Source organism: Astatotilapia calliptera, chromosome 8, assembly GCF_964374335.1.
Source record: "Astatotilapia calliptera chromosome 8, fAstCal68.1, whole genome shotgun sequence".
Classification (NCBI taxonomy): domain Eukaryota; kingdom Metazoa; phylum Chordata; class Actinopteri; order Cichliformes; family Cichlidae; genus Astatotilapia; species Astatotilapia calliptera.
The window spans coordinates 20366832-20392111 of NC_137429.1; the positions used below are offsets into that span (position 1 = coordinate 20366832).

Below are 25280 nucleotides of genomic sequence, written 5' to 3' on the forward strand. Positions count from 1 at the left end.
GCACACGCAGTTTCCTCATAAGAAAAAAGTTAGTTTTCCACTGCGTACACTTCTTTCTTAGTCCCGTCTCATCCCTTTGCTTTGTCCTGCTTAAGCATAAAGAAAACCAACTGGGGTTTGTATTTTCTCTGTGTTTCTCACAGAGGTTGAAGTTTGAGATAGCAGAGGTGATGACGGAGATCGAACAACTGACATGCGTCGGAGAAAGGTAAGTCAAAATAGTGGAGATGCTTTGTTAAACAGAGATATTGCTATAGTCTTTTTTTTTTTTTTTACCTTATTATCTTGTTTCATGTGGAAAGGCATGTCTAAGTGTGGAAACAGGTTAATTGTTTTTAGTGTGGATTTAATGGCAGCAGTGTGTCTCAAAGTTACTCCCTATTTGTTATGAGGCTTTCATCGAGCCCTTCTCACTATGGCAGCGATCTGTGGAGATAAATACCAAACCCTTTTCTGGGTTACATTTTAAAAAAACAACAAATCTTCTATAGCGTTGACAGAAACACCCTTAAAATAACACAAACATATACAATATTGATTTTGTTCCATGACAGATGATGGTCTACAGCAATAAATAGCAGCAACATTTGATTAGATTTTGCCTCATAGAAGCTATCTCTGTGACTGTGGCTCATTGCCTCTGTCTGAGTTGCGTTTAGGATTTGCATGCAAGTTTTGATGACAGACCAGCATTATGTGACATAACTACATACATAACTACACCTGGCTGTATGAATTATCATATCTATTGTATATTAGAATGGGAATTAAAAAGTTTTTATTGTCATTAAATGTATGATGAAACAAGCGTACAGTCATTTACACAGTAGACATAAAGAAAGTACTTCACATTAAAACTAATAAATAAATAAGATGTGTTTAAAATATGGTGAGGAAGTCAATGTGCTAACAACAAGCGGTCATCCTATGGAGTAACATGAACATGCAAATATTTAAGAACTGCACAATGATTTAAGCAATAATAGACAATATTCTAATATTGCTCATTGCACTTAGCTGTGATATTGTAAAGGAAGGAAATTATCGCAGAATGAAGGAGAGGGGGGGGGGATGTTGGTGGTAGTGGCCAGGTGATTATGGCACTTATGAAGATGCTCTTTCCGAGTCTGTGTGCCCTGTAGCACCTGCAGAGGGGCAACGGTGTTGAACAGGTGAGAGCCAGGATGTGAGGGGGTCCTTTAAAAGCTGGAGGTGAGTAAGCCCTGCAGGGAGGGCGGAGAGCAGCCTTCTGAGCTGTGTCGAAGCCGTCTCCTCTGTGCGTCGGTGCAGCTCCTGGACCTTACCGTGATACAGAGTGTCAGCACGCTCTCTGTGGAGGAGTGTTAAAAGGTCACCAGCAGCTTTTGGTTGTTGTTCCTGAGCACTCTCAAGATGTGATGCTGCCCCTTTACTATGTTTTTAAAAAAGGAATGTTAGCAGCACAGAGGTCACTGCGCTGTTTCCACATGAAGTGAGTGAAAAGTCAACGTTAGGAGGCAGCTCATTTATTGTCTGGGACCAGCTTTGCCATCACTCAGTGTTTGGTTTAGGAAACAAAGCCACTGACTCAGGGTGGATCAAGGAGACCATGTGTAGCCCTACACGTGTAAGAAAACATATCAGAGTGTTGATACCGTGAGTTTATTGTCATGCTAGATGGTGAAAATCATTCATGTTTGGAGTTCTTTTTAGTAAATAAATAAAGTCTCTATATTTACTTTTGTGTTCCAGTAAAACTTCCCAGAGAAACAAACAGATCGCTATGGGCAGGAAGAAATTCAACATGGATCCTAAAAAGGTACTCCGCTGTGTTATTTCTGCGGTTTGCAGTTTTGTCAATGCTCTGAAGCTCTTAGCAAAACCCACCACAGCCTTTAAAGTGTCAGTAGCCTTGAAGCGAGTGTGCCGGACTGAAACGCAATCTCTTCACAGCTGTGAAATCTTGTCGTGATCTATCATCCCACCATGATTTGAGATGAGCAGTCATCCTGCTTTCTCCTCCTCCTCTTCCTCTCCAGGGAATACAGTTCCTGCTGGAGAACGACCTTCTCCAGCACACTCCAGAAGACATCGCTCAGTTCCTCTACAAAGGCGAGGGCCTCAACAAGACCGTCATCGGGGACTACTTAGGCGAGCGGTAAGACAAAGCGTCTATCAGGCCTAGAGAGAAAGTCCTCCTTACAGGAGATTTACACCCCCTCTGTGATTAAAGAAGGAAATTATGGACTGGATTTACTGATTAAAGAGGGGGAACATGATTGACCCCTTTCTAACATAAATCTTGGAGGCAGCGTAGGCGTGTTGGTCTATAAGTCCGCCCAGTGGGACTTATAGCTGGTAATAAAACCATCATCCAGCTTTTTATATCTCAGGTCAGACTGCAGGATAATAAAGAAAGAGACAAGTTGTGACAATGCTGTAACGCAGTAGCTGTCTCAGATAGCTGAAAGACTAGTGAGATGGATGGTGCTATTTTAACCGTATAGAAACACAGGAAGTCCACACCAAGACATGGAAGCTGATAGAAAACGAACAACAAAGAAAACTGTCCACTAATAAACCCTGTTATTTATTACTGAGCCAGGGATTTGGGGGGGTTACCTCCATTTTTTATATACAGTCTGTAGAAAAAAGGCATTAAAGAGTTTTATTCTGTCATTGATATAAAATCTAAAATGCAAATATCGCAAGAAAAATCTGAATCTCAAACATTTCTATGCTCAGCAATGCTCAGCTGCCTGCAACCAAGACCTAACAACAAGCATATGCCCCCAAGGAGCCAATATAAAATACAGGAAATCACATAGCACCGAGCGCAGACTCTGTCAGGTGATGGTGTATCTGCAGGTGGTGAATAAATCCTCAGCTATTTGGACTGGCTGCATTCCTCTGATGCTGTCCCAGCTGGATTTGGTGCTTTGTTTAAACTGCCATTTGAACAAGCTTAATTAAAAGTAGCCTCTTTTATTGCCAGTGTTCAAGCTTATAAATGGATTCTTTTTATTTTCTGTGAGCGCAGAATGTTTAATTGGTGACAGAGCATTTTAAAATAGCTTCAAATAGACTATCTGCTCCACCGCCTGACCCTTTGCCCTTTAGTCCATGCAGGAAATTGCATCACCAACGCGCTGCATTGGCTTACACGAGTAAAGGTGCTGCTTGTGCACCAGCAGACAGATGTAGTCTGACAATAGTAAATCAATGAAACACACGCTGAAAGACAGGGGGGGTTGGGGGGGGGGGCTCTGAAGACTCCTTCTATTACTAACAGGCTTTATTCATGGAGGATCATCAAAGCGGCCATCTACCCACTGGAAATCACACTAAGCACAGGATGGGGGTTTGCACTCAGTAATTATCACTAATTAAGCTTATGCAAGGACCAGGAACCTATCATTACATGCTGAGCAGAGGGGGGGAGGAAGAGAAGGAAAATAGAGACAGAGATGGTGGAAAAGGAAAACAACTAGGAGACGAATTAGTACTATTATTATTATTATTGCACACTGAGGCACGGATAAATGTAACCTTGCATGTAACTCTCACGGGACAGGAGTCCATTTATTTGGCTGTAGATGACAGCCGAGCGTGCACTGTAATCACAAACGAGACCGAGAACTACAAATAAGCAAGAAAAAAAAAGAAGAAGTCATTCTGAGAGTAATTCAAAGAGTGTTTGTTGTAGGTTTCTTATAAGCCAGCACTTTCAACCCTTCTACAATTTCTTTCCACAAAAAACAAAAAGCTAAGTCTTTAAAATTCCTGGTTTGGTTTCAACAATATACACAATACAGAGACTACACAGGGGTCAGGATCGTGGAGCCCGGTGTACAACAAATATGATCAGAGAAGCCGTGACCGCAGTCTGAGAGCAGCTGCTGACTTTTTCCTCTGAAAACCCTCCAATGGCCAAACAAAACTCTGACAAAGAGGAGCCTGTATGGGTTTGGTCCTTTTTAGCTGTTTTTCATCAGTCAAATGCACCGTTTACCCCCATCCTCCCCTCTGCGGTGGAGAGAAACGCACTATTATCCAGCTGTTTCAATTGCTTCCAGACCCTCACAGCATCTGATATGAGCTGGGGCACAAATATGAAGGGAATGCAACGAAAAAAGGAGTTCGGATTGTGAAACGCCTTCATGGATTAATATGATTTCCCCAACCTGTCTAGGTTTACATAGTTTTCAGGGTTTTTATCGCCATTAAACGTTTTGTATTTTCAAAGAAAATGATTAGCTGTTGAATGATACTGTAAACTTGACTTTTACCTTCTTTGTTTTTTGGGGTTTTATTGCTTTCTCCAGGGACGACTTCAACATCAAGGTGCTTCAGGCTTTTGTGGAGCTGCACGAATTTGCAGACCTAAACCTCGTCCAAGCACTACGGTCAGGGGAGCGATTAACTCAAATATCGAGCAGGAGGGGGGGATAATAATTTCAACAGTTAACTGCATTGTGCGAACCCTACGCCTCGTTATTGCAGGCAGTTCCTGTGGAGTTTCCGCCTGCCCGGCGAGGCGCAGAAGATCGACCGTATGATGGAGGCCTTTGCTTCGCGGTACTGTCAGTGCAACCCTGGAGTTTTCCAGTCGACAGGTCAGAGGCACAACATGTGTGTGGTGTGGTGTAAACCAGTGATTCCCATGTATTCAAGACTTTTCAAATCAAATCTTTCAGATTAATAAACTGTTCTTTTGGCATCATTTTTTTTTTACCCCAGCGGTAAATGAAAGGAAAATGTGAAATCCAACACACAGAAATCATCTAATCTAATGTGCCTGCAGATATACTGCCTGAGTGATGGCCTGTTTTTATTAATGCATTTCAACCATTAAGCCATAAGAGTTGCTGTAACTAAAGCTCAACAAGGATTAACCAGATTAAAGCAAGTTACATTGGAGCTTATGAGTAAAAAACCAATGCATTATTCAGGGAGGCTCAACCTGTCCTGAGTGATACATAGTGTTGTGGTAAACAAAGCCAGCAGCTACATCTGTCAATAAATAATGTAAAAGGTTTCACAGGAACCTTTTGTGTGCTATACCATGGCTGGTGTATGTGGTCCCATTTTAGCATTTGAGCCAATCCAAATGCTGAAAAGTAAAAGTGCTTGGTGATTAAGCTACATGCTTAAAAGCCTCTTTTTTGATACATGAAGTTTTTGTATCATTTACATACTGGACATTCCTGTGGTAGACGTTTCCCCAGCCTGTAACAGAATCTGATGATAGGCAGGTGGGAATTTTTATTGTGTGACAGTCGGTACGTGTGTGGGTGCACCGGCTCCTGTTCATTGACGTAAACTGCGTATCAAGACTGGGGAAAAACACAACACGACCTCAGGTTTTTAAAAATTCCCACGAGCAAGCGAAACCTGGGTTTCGTCCAGCTCGACAACATGGCATTCGCCTCGCTTCAGCACCTTTTTCCCTGTGGTGAGTTTGGTACAGAGGTCCTCATTTGCAAAGTAGCAGGGAGACAATAGACGGCGCTGGACAGCCAGAGCCAAAGTGTGTCAGTGAGAGGAGACAGACAGACGGGAATGAATGATTCATTTACAGGCAGCCACTGGCCCGTGTGAGTCTGCGAGACTGTAAACGCTTCGTTCCTCTGCAGACACACACGCGCCTCTCTCCCTCTTGTGCACACGCTTTTTAATAAATTGTAATATTCTTTTTTTTATGTAACCAAAATTGATTAAAATCATTAACAGTGATAATTGTATATTAACAGCAGCGATAAATGTGCTCACTGTGCCTGGACATGGGCTTTTTCTAATCCATCGCATCGCGCCCTTTCCATTTCTCTGTCTCAGACACCTGCTATGTGCTGTCGTTCGCCATCATCATGCTGAACACCAGCCTGCATAACCCTAACGTCAGAGACAAGCCCCCCGTGGAGCGCTTTATCTCCATGAACAGGGGGATCAATGAAGGGGGAGATCTGCCAGAGGAGCTTCTCAGGGTGAGGATTTGTCTGTACCAAGTGTGTGGCGCGATGATTTAAATGTGCGATTGCCCTGCTGCACGCACTCCATACAAATGAGACATTTAATTTACTAGCTTCCCCTGAACCACCACTCTCTCTCTATGCAGAATCTTTACGACAGCATCAAAAACGAGCCCTTCAAAATCCCAGAGGACGACGGGAACGATCTGACGCACACCTTCTTCAACCCCGACAGGGAAGGCTGGCTCTTAAAGCTCGGTATGTATGGGGCGCCTCAGAGGTGCAAAATTAACCTTCACCATGGTAGTTCATGTTGGTCATGTTGGTTGCAAACGTGTGCTGTATTTTTGTTAATAGATTAGACAGACAGACATCACATAGTGAGGTGCCACAAAAAACTACAAAAATGGTGCCTATGACCAACGAATGACGTTTGCCTGTTACCGCTGTCGCATGCGAGCATGCAAGAATAAATGTTAAGCACCTAGGGTAGACTGACTCGATTAAATATTTCACCAGATTCACTCCAGAATAATTAAAACCTTGGAGAAGCAAAATAATAGCAAATGTAGAGGGCTGGGGTTGATCGTGCTGAAGGTGGAAGCATGGCTGAGAGGATCGATGAGAGGTGGGTAGGCAAGGAGTGGAGAGTCGAGCAGGGAGAGCTGCTGTGGCTGATGGTGCGAGACAGATTTGTGGGCAGCATGAGCTTCAAACACAGGGGAGACTTGGTTGTCAGGCAAGTGAGATCACAAGGAAACAAAGAGCTAGGCAAAACTAAGTTGGCTTTGGCAAAGGGTTTCAAAGGAAATTTGTGGTGCACCTGCAGCATGTCTGCTTTTGTCTTTATCCATCAGCTTGTGACCTCTCCTCTTTGTTTTGTCTACTATTCTCTTGTCCTTTTATAGTAATCTCTGCATTTTCTCTCTTCATCTTCCTGCCATGGTGTTTTTTATCTCTCTTTTTTTTTCCTCCCATGTTTTGGTTCCTCCCTCCCTCTCTCTGACCTCTGTTTCACTCTTCGTTCTGCTATTCCATTTTGCTCTGTGATGGCTGCTCCCTCTTTAAATCTCTGTATTAGGAGGAAGGTAACACTTTGTCTTCATTCCGCCGCTCAATTCATCACAGAGCGCCCTCGTTCTGACACTGGCTGCCATTATCTCCTTAGCACAACAGGCCCTTGAACATGCTGACCTGCTCATATAATTGTGTTGTTGTATCATAGCTGTAAATGGGAAAATAAGTGTATAAGCAATGTGATGTGATAGATTATCTTATTTGAAGTTAAGTCAGAGGTCAATGATCTGGCTCATTCTGCGTGGGGATTGGCTGTATTATTCCTCTTGTGGCTACTGAGAAGGCACAAGGGACACAGCTAAGCTCGTGCTTACGAGAGCTCTAATTTTACTCAGTTTTTCTAAGATTTCTTGCCTTTTTCCATACCAAAAAAAGCTGTATCAGCTGTAGCATTAGCTTCAAAACCTGCACACAACGATTAGAATCCTTTCTGCAACTTCACTGAAAGGAAGCATAAAATTATATAACAGCCATGAAAATATCAGCAAGTACCCCAAAAGGTTAGGCCAAATTACTCGTCAATAGAACGTCAATTCTTTGTAGATGCCAGGAATCATCGTGATTCATACCGATTAGCTGAACGGGTCATCTCATGCTCTCTACCACTTCCCTGCACGTCACACATCTCCTGCTCCTCCTGCCAGAACACGCAGTCGTGCTCGGGCTTTAGTGAATGTGGCTGCTTGTGTCTGCACTGTGGGAATGCGTACCTACGGTTGCGTGGCTGGTCATGCAGCGAAACATCAGAGAGAGCCTTTCCCTTTCTTCATTGTCCTCCATTTGTTCCTGCCCTGCAGGCTTTATTACCTCCCGCTCATTCAAGGATTTCTCTGTCCTCTAGCAAATGAGCTGCACTCACTAGACTGTTTTAAATCTTTTGAATTCTTACAGCAGTATATTGGACTCTAATCTAATCACAGCTACATCGACCTCAAATGTTTAAGGAGTTTTAAGGAGCAACGAAGCTCCTTAAAACTCTTGATTTATGTTGTGCTGGTAGTCCCAGGCACAAATAAGGTGAATTAAACAGGGAGGTGTAAATTTAACTCATTGACTTGCCTGAGGGCAGCACAGAGGGTGGCGGTTAGAACTGTTACCTCACAGCTAGAAGGTCTAGGCCATCTGGCCGAGGCCTTTCTGTGTGGAGTTTGTATGTTCTCCGTGTGTGTGTGTGTGTGTGTGTGTGTGTGTGTGTGTGTGTGTGTGTGTGTGTGTGTGTGTGTGTGTGTGTGTGTGTGTGTGTGTCTTTGGACATAAAAGTGGGTTAAGTTAATACTAAATTTCCTATTGTTGTCAATGTGTGCAAACAGTTTTCTGTCTCTCTGTGTTAGCTCTGCGACAGGCTGGCGATCTGTCCAGGTTGTACCTGCCTCGTGCCCTTTGGCAGCTGGGATTGGCTCCAGCCCATCCATTCATCCACCAACTCAAACTCTTATAGTTTAATCATAGCAACAAATTTTCATAAAAACTACATTTATTTGAGCTTTCTGTAAACAAAACAAACTGATGATGGCTCTGTATATTAAGTGTACATGTGGTTCCCTGGACTGCAGCAGAGTAAAACTTCTGTTTCGTTAACTAGTCCAATAAATCATACTGGGTGTTAGGATGATAATCTGAGTCACATAAGCGTTACGTTATTGATTACATCAGTGACAGCTGCTTTGTGCACGTTTCATCCAGTCAGCAAACAAGTTATTATGAAGATTATATGTTGACATAAGTCCCATTAAGTTTTTATTTTTTATTTTTTGATTACATAGACAAATTGTTTATCATGTTGTTGATGGGGTAATTATCAGGAAATCCAATAATCCCAATAATCCATTTTTTATTCAATGACACAGCTAGATGGACAGATTGTGGGGAATTCCTTATATTTTGCATTAATGCATTAAAATGTCGCCCTATGACAGCTGGGATAGGCTCCAGCGCTCCCCCGCAACCCTGAAAAGGACAAGCAGGAGCAGATGGATGGATGGATGCATTAAAATGTTTCTAAGACTGTCACTGCAACAATCACAGGCCATTATTTATTTTTTTCTGCTGCTTTCTATTTAAAAAGTGTCAGGCTTTTCTCAAATCGGGTCATGGCGCTGCTTCTCTTAGCTGTCGCATGTATGCGTTCGTATGTGTCTGTGATTCCTCCTGGAGGAGAAACACCTTCATTCCCCTCCAGACCATTGCCCTTGCAGGCATCGGTCTCAAGGGATTGAGGGATAAGGGTCTGATTCGGTCTTATAATGCTGGGAAATGTTGATTAGAACCAGATGTGGAACGTGGAACAAAGCAGGTTAGCTTCCACATACACAAACAGATTCACCTCTTCAGTTTACCCTCATACGCTGTTTGTTTCTCCCTCGCAGGTGGCCGAGTGAAGACGTGGAAGAGGAGGTGGTTTATTCTGACTGACAACTGCCTCTATTACTTTGAATACACAACAGTAAGTAGGCAATTTGGTGTGTGCACGTGTGTGTGTGTCAGGACAGAATTTGACCATTTCATGGTGCACAATGGTGAAGGTGTGCTTTGCCAATTCTTAAAACGTAAAACCTCTAGTGACCGTGAAAACGTATGCACAAGTGGCAAATTTATGCAATTTATATGTAAAAACGACGTATGTTCACACACCGACCTCGATCTATATTTAAATCCACAGAAAATGAAACAGTACTTTTTATTTGAAATATTATAATTAGTCATCATGTAGATGTTACGAGCCTTGGTACCTTCGGTAGTTTATCGGTTAAGTTTAATCAATATTAAACCAGTTGTCCAGGTGGAGTTTGGGAACAAACATGCAGACATACATATAATCAATCATCATGATGCTGGTGTTAAAATAATCTATGCTAAGATAATCAGCTAATTGCACTGCAGTCATGACTTGGTTTTCAATATCGGTGGCCAACTCTCAGCAGAATTGCGAGTAAATATAATCTCTAAAATGTCAGACTGTTCCTTTACGAATGCATCTGTAATAAATTTTCACATTATTTTAAAATATTTAACCCAGGACTGTTTAGTACAGTTTTGTGAATAGATATAGTAGAGACGGATTAAACAAAGGGGCATCAGATTAGTCTGTCACACACACATGCGCGCACACATATTGGCACTGGTCTGTGCCTTCCAGCTTTGCTATTTAACAGATGCCGCCCCCTTGACCTAAATGAACCTCACTCCAGCAATTAACATGAGACATCATAGGAAACATCTGCAAAGTCTGCAACACACATCTGGCCCTGCTAAGCTATAAGCCAAGTGTCTCCCTCAAGCCCGCGACCATGAATCCCTCAGCACATACAAACGCCTTCTGTGGTGGGGGGCATACGCAGAGCCAGCTGTGAGCAGCTCTCCCAGGGCATTTCCTCCCCCCACGCTTTGCCACCTTATTAGAAGGAAGATGACAAGCAGGACATGGGGCTGTTCCTCAAGAGCTCTCCCAACACACACACACACACACACACACACACATCTGGCCCCGCAGACACAATGGGGGGATGGAGAGAGTCGGGTTACATCTCCTTTGGGTGACCAGGATGAATAAAAACCTTCAAAGTGCTTTAATCGAACCTTGATTTTTACTTGGATGCATTCAGACTTAACATAAAGGTAAAAATGGCACCTAAATAGCAAATGTGTTGCATCAAAAACTCTGGGAAAATTTTGTGACACACATATTTTTGAGGTCTTGTTATTTGAAACTGCCTTTAGTAAAACTCCATACTAGAAAACAAAAAGTACTAAATGTCTTCAATATTACCAGTGATGATAAAAGTGTGAAGGTTGTTTGCAATTACATTTTTACAAATTCTTGTTTTGTTTTTTTTAATGAATCATATTCTGTCCCACCAACAAACAAGACAGCCAGCATAGCCTGTATATGAAAGATGGATAATTTAAAAAAAAATAAATAAATCACATTTTGGTTTTTGTCATTTTTCGGAGGATCTGGCTCAGAAACACTCATCCAGAAGCATCATGCCCTGCTTTATCATCTATTTTACCATAATGGTTCCATAATTTATAGAATAACATCATATTATATCAATCATACCTGAAACATGCAACTGAGACCATAAACTCACCGGAACGGTGTTTATTGAATTCATAAATCAGGTTAGCAAATAGTTAGTTTCTGTCCAGACTACTTTTTAAAAATTGGAGGCTACATCCATCTTTTATATACAGTCTGTGACTGGGTCATGGCAGCCACAGCACAGCTACAGCATAAGGCTAAAGGTGTCACAGGTGATGTGACAATGATCCAGGCGGATCTTTTGTCACTGTGACTTCATTTGCACATAGATATGATTATTGTAAATGATGTGCATGCAAATGAATAAGTGATACTGAGGACTGTTTTTCTGTGTCTCTTCAGGATAAAGAGCCTCGTGGGATTATACCTCTGGAAAATCTTAGTATCAGAGAAGTGGATGAGCCGAGAAAACCTGTAAGAAACACCTCCTGTCCCTGCGAATAAATCCTCATCTCATTTAAATTTAAATACCTTTGCACTGCCAAAAAAACAACAACACACAAACAATGTGTTCTCGGATTCTTTCATCATGTAAATCAACAGTTTCATGATTTTTCTTTAGAACTGCTTTGAGCTCTACAACCCCAACCATAAAGGTCAGGTAATCAAGGCCTGCAAAACGGAGGCGGATGGACGCGTCGTCGAGGGAAACCACGTGGTGTACAGGATATCTGCCCCCACCCCGGAGGAGAAAGAAGAGTGGATCAAATCCATCAAGTAAGAGACGCTGCGTTAGTGTGGATCCATTTACACTGAGAGGGCACTTAGCCAACGCCTGCCTGCTCCCATGTGGGACTTTCTCATGTCTGACCTTGACTGTGAGAAGCCCACACACACACGCGCACACACATACACGGAGCTGCGAGCTTAATCATAACTATGCTTGAGGCTTGAGTACACACACACATGCAGACTGGTGACTAACTGTGACTCATTTTCTCACACTTCCATGCAGATAACACTCGGAGGTGATGTCTGCTCTGCTGGATAAGCACACTTGCCTTTGATTAGCGTGCAACAAGAAAGGGGGGGGAACACACACACCTGCTCAGACTCGGTGCACTGCTGTACACTTAAAAACATAATGACAGTTTTAATGCATTCCCATCCAAACACTTGTTAAACACAGAGAGGAGTGGAGGTGCTGCTGCAAATTGGACCCACTGGGTAACTTTCGAGCATGCTGGTTATGATCGGCTCTGCTTCAGTGCGATCAATATCAGGCGAAAAATTGTACTGCTGAATCTTCCCCGTGCCCCGATGAGATTTAAAAACCCTTGGTGTGGAGAGATGTTTGATGAAAGTGGGGAAGGTTTAAGGGTGAGTTACTGGAATCTTATTTTGGTGAGCATGGCCTGGGGTATGGTTAAATAGACTGAAAACTGCTAATTTTCTTGGTTTGGAAAATTTCACATGCGGGGAGGGGGGGGGGACTGCTGGCTTCTCGTGGCTGCACATCATGAAGTCTCCTCCTGTCACTTTGGCAGTGGAATGATTACACATTAGACTCAGCGGGGCAGAGCTGTGCTGCCGCAACCACACTCCGGGGCGGCAGACTGTCCTGTGGTCAGCAGATTTCACACAAGCACGCGACTACACACACACACACTGTCCGGCCCTGATTCAACCTGCAAGGCTGGAAACTACTGTTGTAGAAACTGTTCTGCACTTGCACACATGTCAGCCGTCATGTGGTGGGAAAGCGGCTAATTACTCAGCGTTATTCCCATCAGCAATCTGTGACTCCGCTATAGAAGTCCAAATTAAATACGCCGTGGCTGACGAGCAGCTGCGTAAATGAAAAACTTGAAGTTGTAATTTTTACAATTTTATGGCAGCTCCGTATCACATGTGCGAGGTGAAAGATGCTCATTGTGACAAACCCACACATGATTCACACTTTAACCCACAGTTCCTCTTTGCTTCGTGAAGCGTTGGAGCTTTTTTTAGCTCGTGTTGACTTTACAGCCCGCAGCTCATTTTGGTTCAGTCTCTCACCTTCACAGCACAGCAGTGCTTAATGCACGCAAAGTTAGCAACTACCTCACTGAAATATTGGACAAGAAAAAATGCACATCAACTTAAAAGCTCATGAACTTGCAGCATGTCTGCTCCATCCTAAAATTCTGTTACTCAATATTTGACTTCCACTGAACTAAGATACACAATTATCAGTCACACAGATTTCTAGCTCAGCGAGTGTGTTGTTTGTGAAGAACAGCGTTCAGAGGTGTAAGTGCCAGATTTTGGTGCTGATGAACTTGTAGATGGGTGATTTATTTCAACTATACAGACAAAACAGGATGGATAGGATAGAGATATCCAGTTCAAGGTGACAGGAGGGGCTGTAGCCTGCCCCAGCTGTCATGGGGTGAGAGGCAGGGTACATCCCGGAAAAACCATCAGCCTGTCGCAGGGCTGACACAGACAGACTAGATAGAAGCAGTTTTGCTGATATTAAAAATAGGTGTTGTCGTTGTTAAATCTGTTCCTTCCTGTCCTCCACAGAGCAAGCATCAGCAGGGATCCTTTCTACGACATGCTGGCCACCAGGAAGAGGAGGATAGCCAACAAGAAATGATGATGACTCACCCTCACTTACGTCAAGTGTCAGCAGCATTTCTGTCATCAGAGGAATCCTTGTGTGTATGTGTGTGTGTTTAAGAGTCTCAAAGGCGTCCGATTCATACGTTCTCCGTCAGCCCTGCGGGACATGCAGTAAAACATATGGGACTAACGTGGATCATCCCTACTTCTGCCTGAAGATTTGTCTGCACCTCAGTTCTTGGCTGTTGGGAATTAAAGATTCAAATTCAGTCTGCTACAGGCAAAAAATATAATAAAAAAAGAAGGTAAATTCTCACCACACTAGACGACGATGGAGAACAGCATGAGGACTTCATGTAACTGGAGATAGCCATAGCTGTAATCATTAGTCTTTTCAGCATGCCCTAATGTGAGACTACACCCTGCTGGACACATAAGGTGCTGCAACACATTGGGAGGATTTGAAAGCTGAATGTTCAGCTCCCAGCCACTCAGACCAACTTGTCTGGTCTCAGCGTTTCATTACCTTCACCTCCTTCGACAACTGCCAACAATATTTTGTAGATAATTCGCAACTACAGAAAGCCTCAAGCTCATCAGTCAGCTGGTCTGATTAATGTAGCCTTTAAGTGACTGTACCTGTATATGCAAACATACTCAACATGGGCTCGTACACGTCCATTTACGATATTTCCTTTTTAAAGGCAAACCAAGTCGTGTGTAACGAAGCCCGCCAGCAGTAACGCATCATATTAACTCACATAGTGAAGATCCACTTCTGCGATCGTTTTTGTATTTATTTTCTCATCTTTTCACAAAAAAAAAGCAGCCCTCCCCCCGACTCACATTATGCATGTATAGTATATAATTTACATACCGTTTTGTTTTTTCTGTATTGTGTTCACGTAGTGTGGAAATCATAATGGCTGTAGCCTTTACCTGTTCATTTTCTTTTCATTTTTAGTTTGACAGCTAACAAGTTTACAATAGTGGAAGAGGGTCATTGTGCAGCTTCCCCTCACACTGTTATTACTGAGGTTCAGATAGTATATGTAATATGAAAGAGAATTAGGACAAACCCTTTCAAAATAAGATACTGGAATTTGCTGGAATACGTGTGAATGCTCTAACTGGAATTTTGAGAACCGTTTTCCCCAGACAGATCAAACCGCCCCACAAAGCCAAAACTTTCCTCACGGGCGCAGCTTTCAGCTCTAAGCACAGTTTGGCGTTTGTGCGGGAAAACGGCTCTCGAATACTTTGATGTACACTTTGAATAAAAAATACATGCTGATAAGAAAACAGCTTTTTGCGTGCATGTGAATTCAGCGAGCAGTGCTCGACTCACCAAACTTACCAGGTCTTTGGTTATTTCAAACATGGATACAGTGCTGTGAGAAAATTAGAGTGAGCTGAGCCCAAACAGCTAGAAAAGTGTTTGTATGTAACAAAAACCTGAATACATAGGAGTGTCGTTAGTGGATCTACATTATAATTTAACCGTAGTGGAAGGTTTGCTCAACAAGAGTCTCATACAGTCTAGTCTATATCATACAAAAGCACACAGGGGCTTTAAAAAGCAAAATCCCTGCAACTCATCTCAATCAGCATTTTTTCCCCATTCATTTCAATGCAGCTTGTAAACAAAGTCCAAGACCAAGAACAAATTACAATTTCTGACATTAACAAATGTATTTTAAGGCGTTTACCTTATACAATGTATAAATTCGTACATGCTAAACTTAAAGGTATAACAGCAGTTTTTCTTCCAACTTTTGTCTAGAGTTGAAAAGGAAAAAAAACAAGAACAAAAAAACAACCCAAAGCATATTCATCACTGAATTTGTCCAGAGAATATGCTCAAAATTTGTTCTTCTAAAAACACAAAACAGAAATCTGAGAATCCTGATACAGGATTTGATTTTTTTTTTTTTTTTTTTTTTTTAAACATATAAAAGTAACTGATATTACAGTTCAAAATTAAATTCACAGTATTTTTTGACGCTAGACGACAAACTGTATCTTAAAAAAAAAAGAAAAAAAAAAAAAAGGAAAAAGTGGTCCACCACCATGACAGCAATAGCGTGGTGCTTCTTTTTGTTTTTCGAATGTGGGAGAGAGCGGCATGACAAAACTAATTTCAAAAAACAAAAACCCCTCTGCATCTGGTGAAGAAAGTTAAAATTACAGAGTGAATCTTAGGCTTCACAAATGGGAACGAAGATGAAAATGAAAGCTGGGAAATGTTCTCAAGTCTTTCCAGGGTTAACATGGAGGTATCAGTCAGCAAAGCTCTGTTCCCACCACTGCACTCATCACCCCCCACCCCACCCCACCCTCCCTCCCTCCCTCCCTCCCCTTGCACAAATAACTCCATTAGTTTCACGGCTCCCAGAAAGAAATAAAGTAAAACATTGCAGCTGTGTAGATATGGTGACATCTTAAACTTCCGATGCCTTTCAGTCCTCTCGGGCATCACGTCATTCCCTTTGTTTCGTTCCTCTTCGAAGCAGGTGGATATCTGTGATTGATGTTAACACGTTTTTTTCAAGTCCTGAGTTCCACTGAGCAGCAGTTGAGATGTTTAAGCTCCAGGCTTTGTGTTCATACAAGTATATATTAATATTCTTCATCATAAATGTTCAACAGGTTTCTTTTTAACCGATAGCTAGGAGAAATTACGGCAAATAAATAAGCCCATTTGAGGAGAGGGAAAAAAAAAAAAAAAAAAAAAAAAAGGGGGGGGGGGGATAGTTTAAATTTTAAAACACTTTACTTAAGGTAAAAATACAATATTATTCCTAATGAAGAAGCACCACGTCAAAAAAGTTGATGTCATTCCTCTGCTGTTGTTAAAATTCGGTTGATGGATCTGAAATGACAAAGATGAGGTCTTAGTGAAGAGAAAGTATTAGTAGCTACATCAACGCTGACCATTTAAAAAGACATCCACTCACAGAGTCAGTATTTCAGGTCACTGGGAAATCCACTGCCGCTGATTTGGCTGTAACCTACAAAACAGGGTTTGATGCTTTAAAATTGGACTAGCTCGTCAGCACCATTTAATTCAGCATTCCTGTGATTTTGGAGACTAAATGAATACCTGGTTGTCCATTGAGATGGCCGTAACTTGAACCGTTTGCCGGTGCGGTATGATCGGAAGGTAGTAGATGGTCACCGCTGCCGTCAGCGTAGTCTGTGCAGCGACGTTTTTCCGATGGAAAACCATTGTCATGTTCAAAGTCTCTGTCAGAGTGGTGTCGCTTGCGGCTCTCCCTTTCCTCGCTGCTTCTGTTTCTGTGGCTCCGAGCTGCGTCTGGGCTGTGCAGTTCGGGATCGCTGTCCTGATGTCTCTTCTTTTTCCTTTTCTTCTTCATTTCCGCAGCTCTGTCTGAATCTCCGTCAGAACTTCTATGGGATGACAGAGAACCAATCACATTGTTTAACAAAACCAAGATCTCAAGCTTTACGGCCAGCCTAAGACAGAAAAAGTGACCCATTATCAATAAAATGATGAAAATTCTTTCCGTTTTTAAGAAAATATTAATACTGATAGTGAGCTTTAACCCCATATTATTTTCAAAAAAAATCTAGCTTAAAACAAACAAACATTTCCTTCTGTTTTCATTAAAGGATTGAGAGAAAGATGGCAATACTCACCCACTCTCACGGTGTCTGTCTTTATCCTTTGATTTCTTCTTTTTCTTACTCTTTTTGTGTTTTTTAGTGTGGCGGGCCTCAGAGCTGTCGTCCCTGTCTTTGCTGAGAGTCCTCTTGTGATTTTGATCCTCTTTGTCTGGAGAGGAAAGGCGAGCCCGTGGCGGGGAGCCCTTGAACTTGTTTGTTTCTGGTGCTGTAGAAGGTGAGAAATTTCCTTCCTTTGAGGAGTAATTTTCTCTCTCTTTGCCATTACTCTTATCCTTCATTGCCCAGGAGTCTCTACTATCCTGCAGCCACCTCCGACTGCCACGAGACTCCTCTCGGTGGGAGTAACCATATCCCCTTCGCTCATGGTCAATGTCCTCTCTTGACCGGTAGCGGTAGTAATGGTAATGGTTAGAGCACCTGTCGCGATCACGCTCCCGAGGGTGCTGGAAGGTTCGCTCCCGGTGACGATCGGCCTCCCATTCCCTGTAGTAACGTCCAGAAAGGGGGAAACGATCCCTGTACTGGCGGTGGTGACCGTCTTTGTAGTCCCGTCTGTACCGGTGACGATCGCCGTCGCTTTCTCGTTCGTGACTCCTATCCCTGTAGTGTCTTTCTCTATCTCTGCCAGAGCTAGAGTACAGTCTTTCCCTGTCTCGGGAAGATCGTCTTTCATTGCAACTAGAACTAGGCTTGGACTGATACTGCTCCTTAGTATCCTTACGTCCTTCAGTCCCTGTTGTTGCACATTTATCTTGTGGTAGATCCTTGGCTTCATCCTTGCTTACGCTAACTTTCTGTGGAGCTGCAGAAGCCCCACTGGTGCTTTGAGAGCAGCCCGGCTGAGGGGGTAAGGCTGCAGGGTTGTCATCTTGCCCAGAAGAAGAAAGAGCGGAAGCAGATTCTTTAGCTGCAACAGAAGGGGTAGTTGTAGCAGTAGCTGAGGGTGAAGCGCTAACAGCAGAGGATTCTGTACAGTGAGGCAGGGGTTCAGATGGAGTTTTAGCCCTTGTGACAGGAGTGGAGAAATCCTGGCTTTCATTAGCAGCAGGATGAATGCTCTGAGAAGAACTGGCCTGGGATGAAGCATCTTTGCTGGAAAAATAAAATACAAAAGCAATATGAGCAATGCTTTGTCACACTGGCAGAGAGGAAAGTCTGCAGTTTTAAGATCACTCCTCTAAACTTAAAAATTTAAATGCATAAAATGGACAGCAGAGCAATAAGTTTTTTTTAGTTCAGTGTTAGGCTTACTTTGGTTGGCTATGGTCACTGCCTATTCCATTAGCAACAGGAGCCGTAGACGTCAAACTGCCATGATTACTGCCAGAGATCTGATGTGCCCAAAATAAATAAAAGAAATATTAATAATACGTCCCTTTAAGAAAAACAAACAAAAACCCAAACAGACAAGCATTCTAAAAATAAAGACAAGATTTACCTTGTCAGGGCCGCTGTGTCCATTCACTTTGTGATGACCATTGTGGTGCCCATTTTGACTGGATTTGAAGTCTCCATACGTTTGTCCATTTAATCCATTGCCGTGATGGTGCACTCCTGACTCCCCATTGGCGGTTTTGGGAGAATTATCAAAGACATTTCCTGTGTCTTTATTTTCATTAGGATGAGACTTGGATGAACTGCCGTTATCCAGAGTGCCACAGTTCTCTTGGTCTGATTCCTCTGAAGACTCTTGGCTGTACGGCACCAGGAAGGATGCCCCGTTTCCTACAGGGTTGTGATCCCCATTACTGAAAGGCATGCCGCCGACTCGGTTTAGTGGACGCGGAATAAAACGAACGTCTGGTTGGACGTCTGAGGTAGACTGTGAGGAGGACAAAGAGCTGGAGGAGGAGGAGCTGCTGGCGGAGGACGGCTGGCAGTAAGAGGAGGAAGAAGCAGATGGGCGGTTCGGTTTGCTTAGCCCAATTGAAAATGAAAGCTTCTGTCGTTTGTCGCTGTCTGGAATCATTGTGGGCCGGCTTACTGAGTGGGAGATGGAAGCAGAGGAAGCAGAAGTAGCTAGTCCATGGTTTGGTTTCCCCACCGCACTGCCGCTGGTGCTGGGCTTGGAGCTTGTGGGATAGTCCCTCAGAGATCCATTCCCATTAACATGAAGCGAACTCTGAAGGAACAAGAAGTCACAACAACAGGTTTTTAGAAGACAAACGCTGGGTTTAACAAAAACAACAACATTAGCAGTACCCTCAGGTGAGGAAGTACCTTGTTCATGTGTGGTGGCAGCTGGGGACCTATGAAGCCAACACTGTTGTGATGCATGGTGGCCATGGTGCGTGGGATCACCACCGGCCGGGGAGATGACTGACCAGATATGCCAGCGTTATGGTTCACGTGGCTGTAGTCCCCAGTTTTTTTCACATCTGTGCACCTGATGACATGGAAAAAAGAATATTAACCATGACAAAGCATCAACATTATAACATTAAGTTATAATAATAAATTTTCTACAAGAAAAGTGGGAATAAACATGTCTACATTATTAAATAATGATGGGAAAAGTTCTACTGAAGGAATAAGCCTAGAATGTTTAAAAATACCGATGTTTACTCACTTGATGTAGAAGAGGACATAGGCCTGCTGGTTGAGGACGTTCCTAATGTCACTGACTGACACGGACGAGTCATTCATCTGAAACCACTGCCCATTGCTGGCCTGTGAGACAGAATGAGAGAGATGTGACACAGCAGATTCAGTTTCTGAATTGAATTTGAGCTAAAAAGAAGAATCTTATGGTTATATAGGGGTCTTTTTTTTTTCTCTCTTTCTTTCTTTCAATGCATACAAAGTATTTTTCTCTGTTTGCATTCAGTTTTCTGCTGAAATGTGTTGTTTATGGTGTGTGTTTGTTTGTACTAAGCAACAGCAACATTCAAACAGATTCGGGCACAGCCAGTACCTTAATATAGCAGAAATAGTGTCCAGCATGACAACTGAATCCAGAGTGAACCAGCACAGCATACAGCCTGTAGAGCTGGGGCTCCCCGTGGGACTGAGACATGAAGGGCCGCAGATCCAGATGCTCCAAATACTTCACATCCTGATGACCACCAAACAAAAAATTTCAAACATTACATGCAAATATCCTGTTTTATAATAAAACAAAGCATCTGTCATGTATCTTTATGACTTAAGCAGACACTATTGGCCATTTACCTTTGTGATTTTGCCTCCACTGAAGTTTGCAAAGCGTTTGAGTGAGATGGTGAGCACATTGGCGCTGCGATGGATTGTGAATCTTTTTGAGGCCGTTACCATTTTTTTGCACCTGAAGGAAACAAACATTCAGCTTGTTGACCAAAAAAATAAATAAAAATAAAAAAAAAATCACACCTAAACACTAAAACTCATCATGGTTTGGCATCTCTTTGACTTACTTGGTGCATTTGTAAGCATTTTCGCCATCCAGCTGTTCTGGCTTGACAAACTGCTCCAGAGCTTTGGAGACATTTGGAGCAGTCTATATGAACAGAGAGAGAGAGGAAAAACCTCACACTCCATAATGCAGAGAATACATAGTAGCAACGTCACTTTGAATGTTGTCCAATTACCTTAATTTCCAGAGTGATATCCAGAAAAGGGTCAAATGTATCTGAGACAGCTTTGCAGTTTAAACATTTAACTGAAACAGAAATCAGTGCTATGAGTATCACACAAGCTGTAAGACATAAAAAGACAAATAAAAGAAAAATAAATCAAACCTTAAAAAACAGTGACTTACCTCTGGATCTTAGGTACCCGCCAAACACTTGATGGATGAAAGAGGTTGCCTGCGTTTGCCTGTCCAATCTATAATAAAAAGATAAAGCACAAAAGTTAACTAATAAGGACAGTGCAACAATTAACTGACCATTTATTTTTAGCATTTTGGAACCAGACGATCACTTTATAGTATTCAAGTAGCAGAAAAGACAATAGGAGGAATTGGAGCACGATTAATTACTTAAGAGGCCATCTGCTGCTACACGGGAAGAATTGATTTGATGAGAATTGACACTTTAGGTTCTTAAAAAAAAAATGAATTAATAAATTATTTTTAGGAGTCTAACAAGAAGCACAACACTCAGCCCAGTGCATCTGTTAAACGTGTAGTTTTGGTTAAATGTGCACATAGACTTTGAAGCTCTATAGTAACACATAGAAAAACCTGGATTTTCTGAATTTTGCTGCTGCAATAATAGCACTAATGCCATTAGGGTGACCTGAGGGGTTGAGTGCTCCTGCTCACACTGCTTACCCTGTTGCCTCAGAAGAAATCTATACTAGACACTAAGACTGGCAGCTCTCCCCCATAATCCCAGACACCTGTTTTACTACACGTTTAAGCCGCTTCTGATCTTTTCAAGCCCTGTTACCAAAACAAGCTACCACACCCAGTGTAAGAATACTTTCTGTGTTGGAGCAGTCAAGTTCATTAAAAAACTTGATATAATAATGAGGTATTATATCAAGTGGCTTGCCTAGTATGTAAACTGAGGTGTCAGTCAGGCAAGAGACTGAGGAATCTGCATTTCTGAAAAATACTCTCAGCAATTGAAGCATTAATAGTTAAAACGAACTAGTATAAACTGCACTTCCTGAAAAAACAGGATAAAGGATTTATTTCATATTCTCCTACTGTCACGGTGTTACCTCTACGTAGCTAATTATGGATCTTACTACATAATAAAGTGCAAACACTGTCAAGCCCAAGTAAAAATATTTTTGTGTGTTTAATTTGTTTAGAATGCATGCAATGTAAAATGACACTCACTTGGTTCCAGGTAAGCAGGACTTTTGCATAGCATCCACTGTGCACCGCAGGAATTCATGAGCATCTTCCTGGCTTCCATAGCGGAAGTGCTTTGCAATCCCTGGGTGAGGGGAACGAGGAAAAACAGAACCAAAAAACAAAGCAGGAGGTGAATTATTGTAAAGGATACCACAGTTAAATGCAAGTTTACACTTATTTAAAAACAGAATTCAAAATCCCTCCAGATTATTTCCCTCCAAAATTACAAAAGGTAAACAGTCACACAGCGCCTCCTATCATTAAAATATAGGTAAACACTTTGCACAGAGCACAGCATCAACAGTCATCCACTTACTCTTAAGCTCATTGAGTACACCAATGGGCTTAATGACATTCCCAGAGTTGGCAAAAACCTGAATGATGTGGTTTTGCATGGTACACATCATACAGAACCCTGGCTCATGACCTGCAGCAGAGACAGAGACAAAATACTGAGTGAGTAAGGAGTGATACAATGTGAGAATCAGCGCAGGACTGCGTAACACCACTGTTGGTGAAATAAACTTACATGTTTTGGAGTGCTCCCGCGTCAGCATGTAGTTTGCTAAAGGAGGGGTGTAGCTGAGACACTGCAGGGCTGAGTTGAGGAAGCAGGTGTTCCCCATGTTCTGGAGGCCTGCACCAATGCGGTGAACCTGGGCCCACTTTAGGCTGAGCCGATCTGGTGAGAACAGCACCTTCTGGGGCAAGTCAATTCCATCGCTACTGCTCATCACTGACACACAGAGCCACAATTATTACTAAAAATCTGTTTCAATACATTTTAAAAAGGACATAATTTAATGCTACCTTACTTATATAACCACACACTGGCACATGGCAAAGTCATGTCAGGACATCACAGTAATAGCTACAACTATTAACAGTTATATAATGTGATTCTGGCCACTGTGAACAACTCCTAAACAGGCTCAGGAAGAAAGACGGGACAGTTTGCCTTCTCCTTTGTTTCTGCTAAACAAGTTGGGCTGCCGGTCTTTATATAAAAACAGCAATTGCATCACGAGCTGAAGTGACTGATCATGCAAAGCTGGATGCATTACATAACTGGATGAATGAACGGAGAAGGGAAGCAGCAACACAACACCCACAAAAACAGTTGTCAAACTTGTGTGAAAGCAGAAGCAAAAAGATTAGCTGTATGTTACTAAAACCAATTCTGACAAATATGGGTAAATAATGGCTAAAAAGTGTGGTTCCATATTTGCTAAAACAGGTTGGAAAACTATTCTGTCTGACAATAAAAATCTTCAAACAGCTTAAAAAGACATTTTGAAAAAAAGCCAGGCTTTGCTCTGACCTTGGTCCTTGGGCCGGTCCACGGAGGAGGGTGTACTGTTGTACACAGCAGCTCCAGGAGTGGGGGCCAGGCAGCCTACTGGAGCCTTGAGCCTTGGAGAGTCACTGGGTACAGTGGGGCCCACTGCCCAGCTGCTGGAACAACTGCTGTCCATCCCCACGTCTCCACTGGTGAAGGAGGGTCGGTTACATCCGGCTGACTCGTGGTCAGACTTTTCTGAAGATCCGTCAACTATGGTCATTGTTCATAGCTGCATTAGGAACAAAGACACATACGTTTATGAACTGAAAACAAAACAAAAAAAAACTAAGTCGTTGCTAGGTTTGAATTTTCTCATTGTTATTTTGGAAAAAGGGAAAGAAAACTTAAATACTACATTAATCCTACACTGGTTAGGTAGCAGTACAGTGAGTTTGGACAACAACTACTAAATACAAAAGCCACATTAACAGATTATACCCAATTTCGCTGTGCAAAAAACTGCACAATGATAATAAAAAGCTCTAAGTCTCTTATAGCTTATAGTTAAATAACGCTATATTAAACACTGCCCTCATACCATCGCCTAAACTTTCAGCAAACAAGTATCAGAAATTGTGTTAGATTGGATGATTTGTTTACATTCACAAACAGACTAGCATAAGTGAGCGCCAAATATTTGTTTTTGACCCTTTGCTTTTATTTGAATCATCTTGTCAGATTCCTTTTAAATAACAAACACCAGGAGACAAGAGTAACTTTCGACATCTAATTTAACTCTGTCCAACTAACAAACTTAAAATATCGACAAAAATTTGTGTTTAGAAAACTCAAGAGGGGAAATGCCAGATAACCCACTCGACCGAGGAAATTTCCAAGTCGGAAGCACGTTTACAACAGAAGCAGCTGTTCCCTCCCACCTGCTCTTACAGAGTGGCTCACATTGGCTAAATGACGGCTGCTAGGCCTTTAACACGCAGCGTCGCAAAACCTCAAGAAAACACACAAAAAACCCTGAGCACATCAGACGGAGAGCAAGTTGAGAGCTTACCAGTCTTGTCGAATTCCGAGATGTAATGACGCGCACTTAAAGAAGATGCAAAAACCATCGAAACGCCGAACGCAACGTAGCTATCGAACTGTGCTAGCATTTTGTGCGGCTAGCTAGCTTGCCTACTTGCTAGCTAGCACAAGACTATGGACGCTGGCTGACATGGCGCAGAGAAGCGTAGTTACGGACCAGCAAGCTGACGGGTAGTTTCCTGGCTGTGCGGTGACATTTATTTTATTTAAAAATGTGTGGCCTGGGCAACGGGGCGTCTAGCTAGAGGAGAAAGGAGGGGCTCGACGCCGGCGCTTGTGTATGATCACTGCGCTGCTCTCTCCGACACGACATAGAGAACCGGTGTAAGCTTACTACAACAAATCTCAGCGGCTCACGCCTACCAAAATATTACGGGCGCACAGTTAAAGTGGCACTTGATCGTAAAGGCAATACAACACTCACCTGTAACCTGTTATGATCGCGTTAGTAGAGGTTGTAAATCCATTCCTTATTTCTAGCGGGTGTCCGGCGGTGAACAATGACGTAGCTAATTGCCCCACGGGTACATCCGGGTACCTGGGATGAAACAAGGCCTCTGATAGGTTCCTAAAATCGTCAAACGTTCCTAGTGAATATCCGGCGCATGTACATACCTCTAAACTTTGTGTACATGGTGTACCACCCCACAGTATGAGCTCTATAGCTTTATCGTGATTATAGAAGTGGTCCAGATTTAATTATTTTACTAAAACAAAACAAAAACGATGTAGAAATGCTATTTTCCCTATATTATTGGGTGCTCCCAGCATTTTAACGTTTGAAAGCTATTGAAACATAACAGAGCGCACCCCCTGTATCTCATTTTAAACAAATCTCAAACATATATG

The 25280-nt window shown here is 42.5% G+C and overlaps 2 protein-coding genes across 4 annotated transcripts in view; one reads left to right on the top strand and one right to left on the bottom strand.

Moving 5' to 3' along the window:
- Positions 1-14916, top strand: part of LOC113028571 (cytohesin-3) — a 32353-nt gene extending 17437 nt beyond the window's left edge. The window contains exons 3-13 of the mRNA XM_026178972.2: positions 144-208; positions 1732-1798; positions 2019-2137; positions 4305-4385; positions 4483-4595; positions 5815-5963; positions 6095-6206; positions 9392-9468; positions 11410-11481; positions 11630-11784; positions 13576-14916. Coding sequence (XP_026034757.1) covers positions 144-208; positions 1732-1798; positions 2019-2137; positions 4305-4385; positions 4483-4595; positions 5815-5963; positions 6095-6206; positions 9392-9468; positions 11410-11481; positions 11630-11784; positions 13576-13648 — 1083 coding nt within the window. The 3' untranslated portion in view covers positions 13649-14916. The remainder of the gene's footprint in view (positions 1-143; positions 209-1731; positions 1799-2018; positions 2138-4304; positions 4386-4482; positions 4596-5814; positions 5964-6094; positions 6207-9391; positions 9469-11409; positions 11482-11629; positions 11785-13575) is intronic.
- Positions 14917-15281: 365 nt separating this feature from the next.
- Positions 15282-24974, bottom strand: usp42 (ubiquitin specific peptidase 42). 3 transcript variants are annotated; one of them, XM_026178934.2, is made up of 18 exons: positions 24856-24974; positions 23370-23619; positions 22578-22784; positions 22365-22475; positions 22031-22130; positions 20999-21066; positions 20829-20899; positions 20655-20737; positions 20434-20545; positions 20177-20317; positions 19832-19932; positions 19483-19648; positions 18701-19384; positions 18514-18593; positions 17275-18354; positions 16718-17025; positions 16572-16625; positions 15282-16486 (listed from the first exon to the last, which is right to left on the bottom strand). In XM_026178934.2, the coding sequence occupies exons 2-17, from the start codon at positions 23608-23610 to the stop codon at positions 16576-16578; spliced, it is 3603 nt and encodes a 1200-aa protein (XP_026034719.2). In that variant the 5' UTR covers positions 23611-23619; positions 24856-24974; the 3' UTR covers positions 15282-16486; positions 16572-16575. The 3 variants fall into 3 exon arrangements, with proteins under 3 accessions (XP_026034719.2, XP_080161706.1, XP_080161707.1); XM_080305580.1 differs by lacking the exon at positions 24856-24974 and having other exon boundaries at positions 23370-23745; XM_080305581.1 differs by lacking the exons at positions 15282-16486; positions 16572-16625; positions 16718-17025 and having other exon boundaries at positions 17271-18354.
- Positions 24975-25280: the final 306 nt, after the last annotated feature.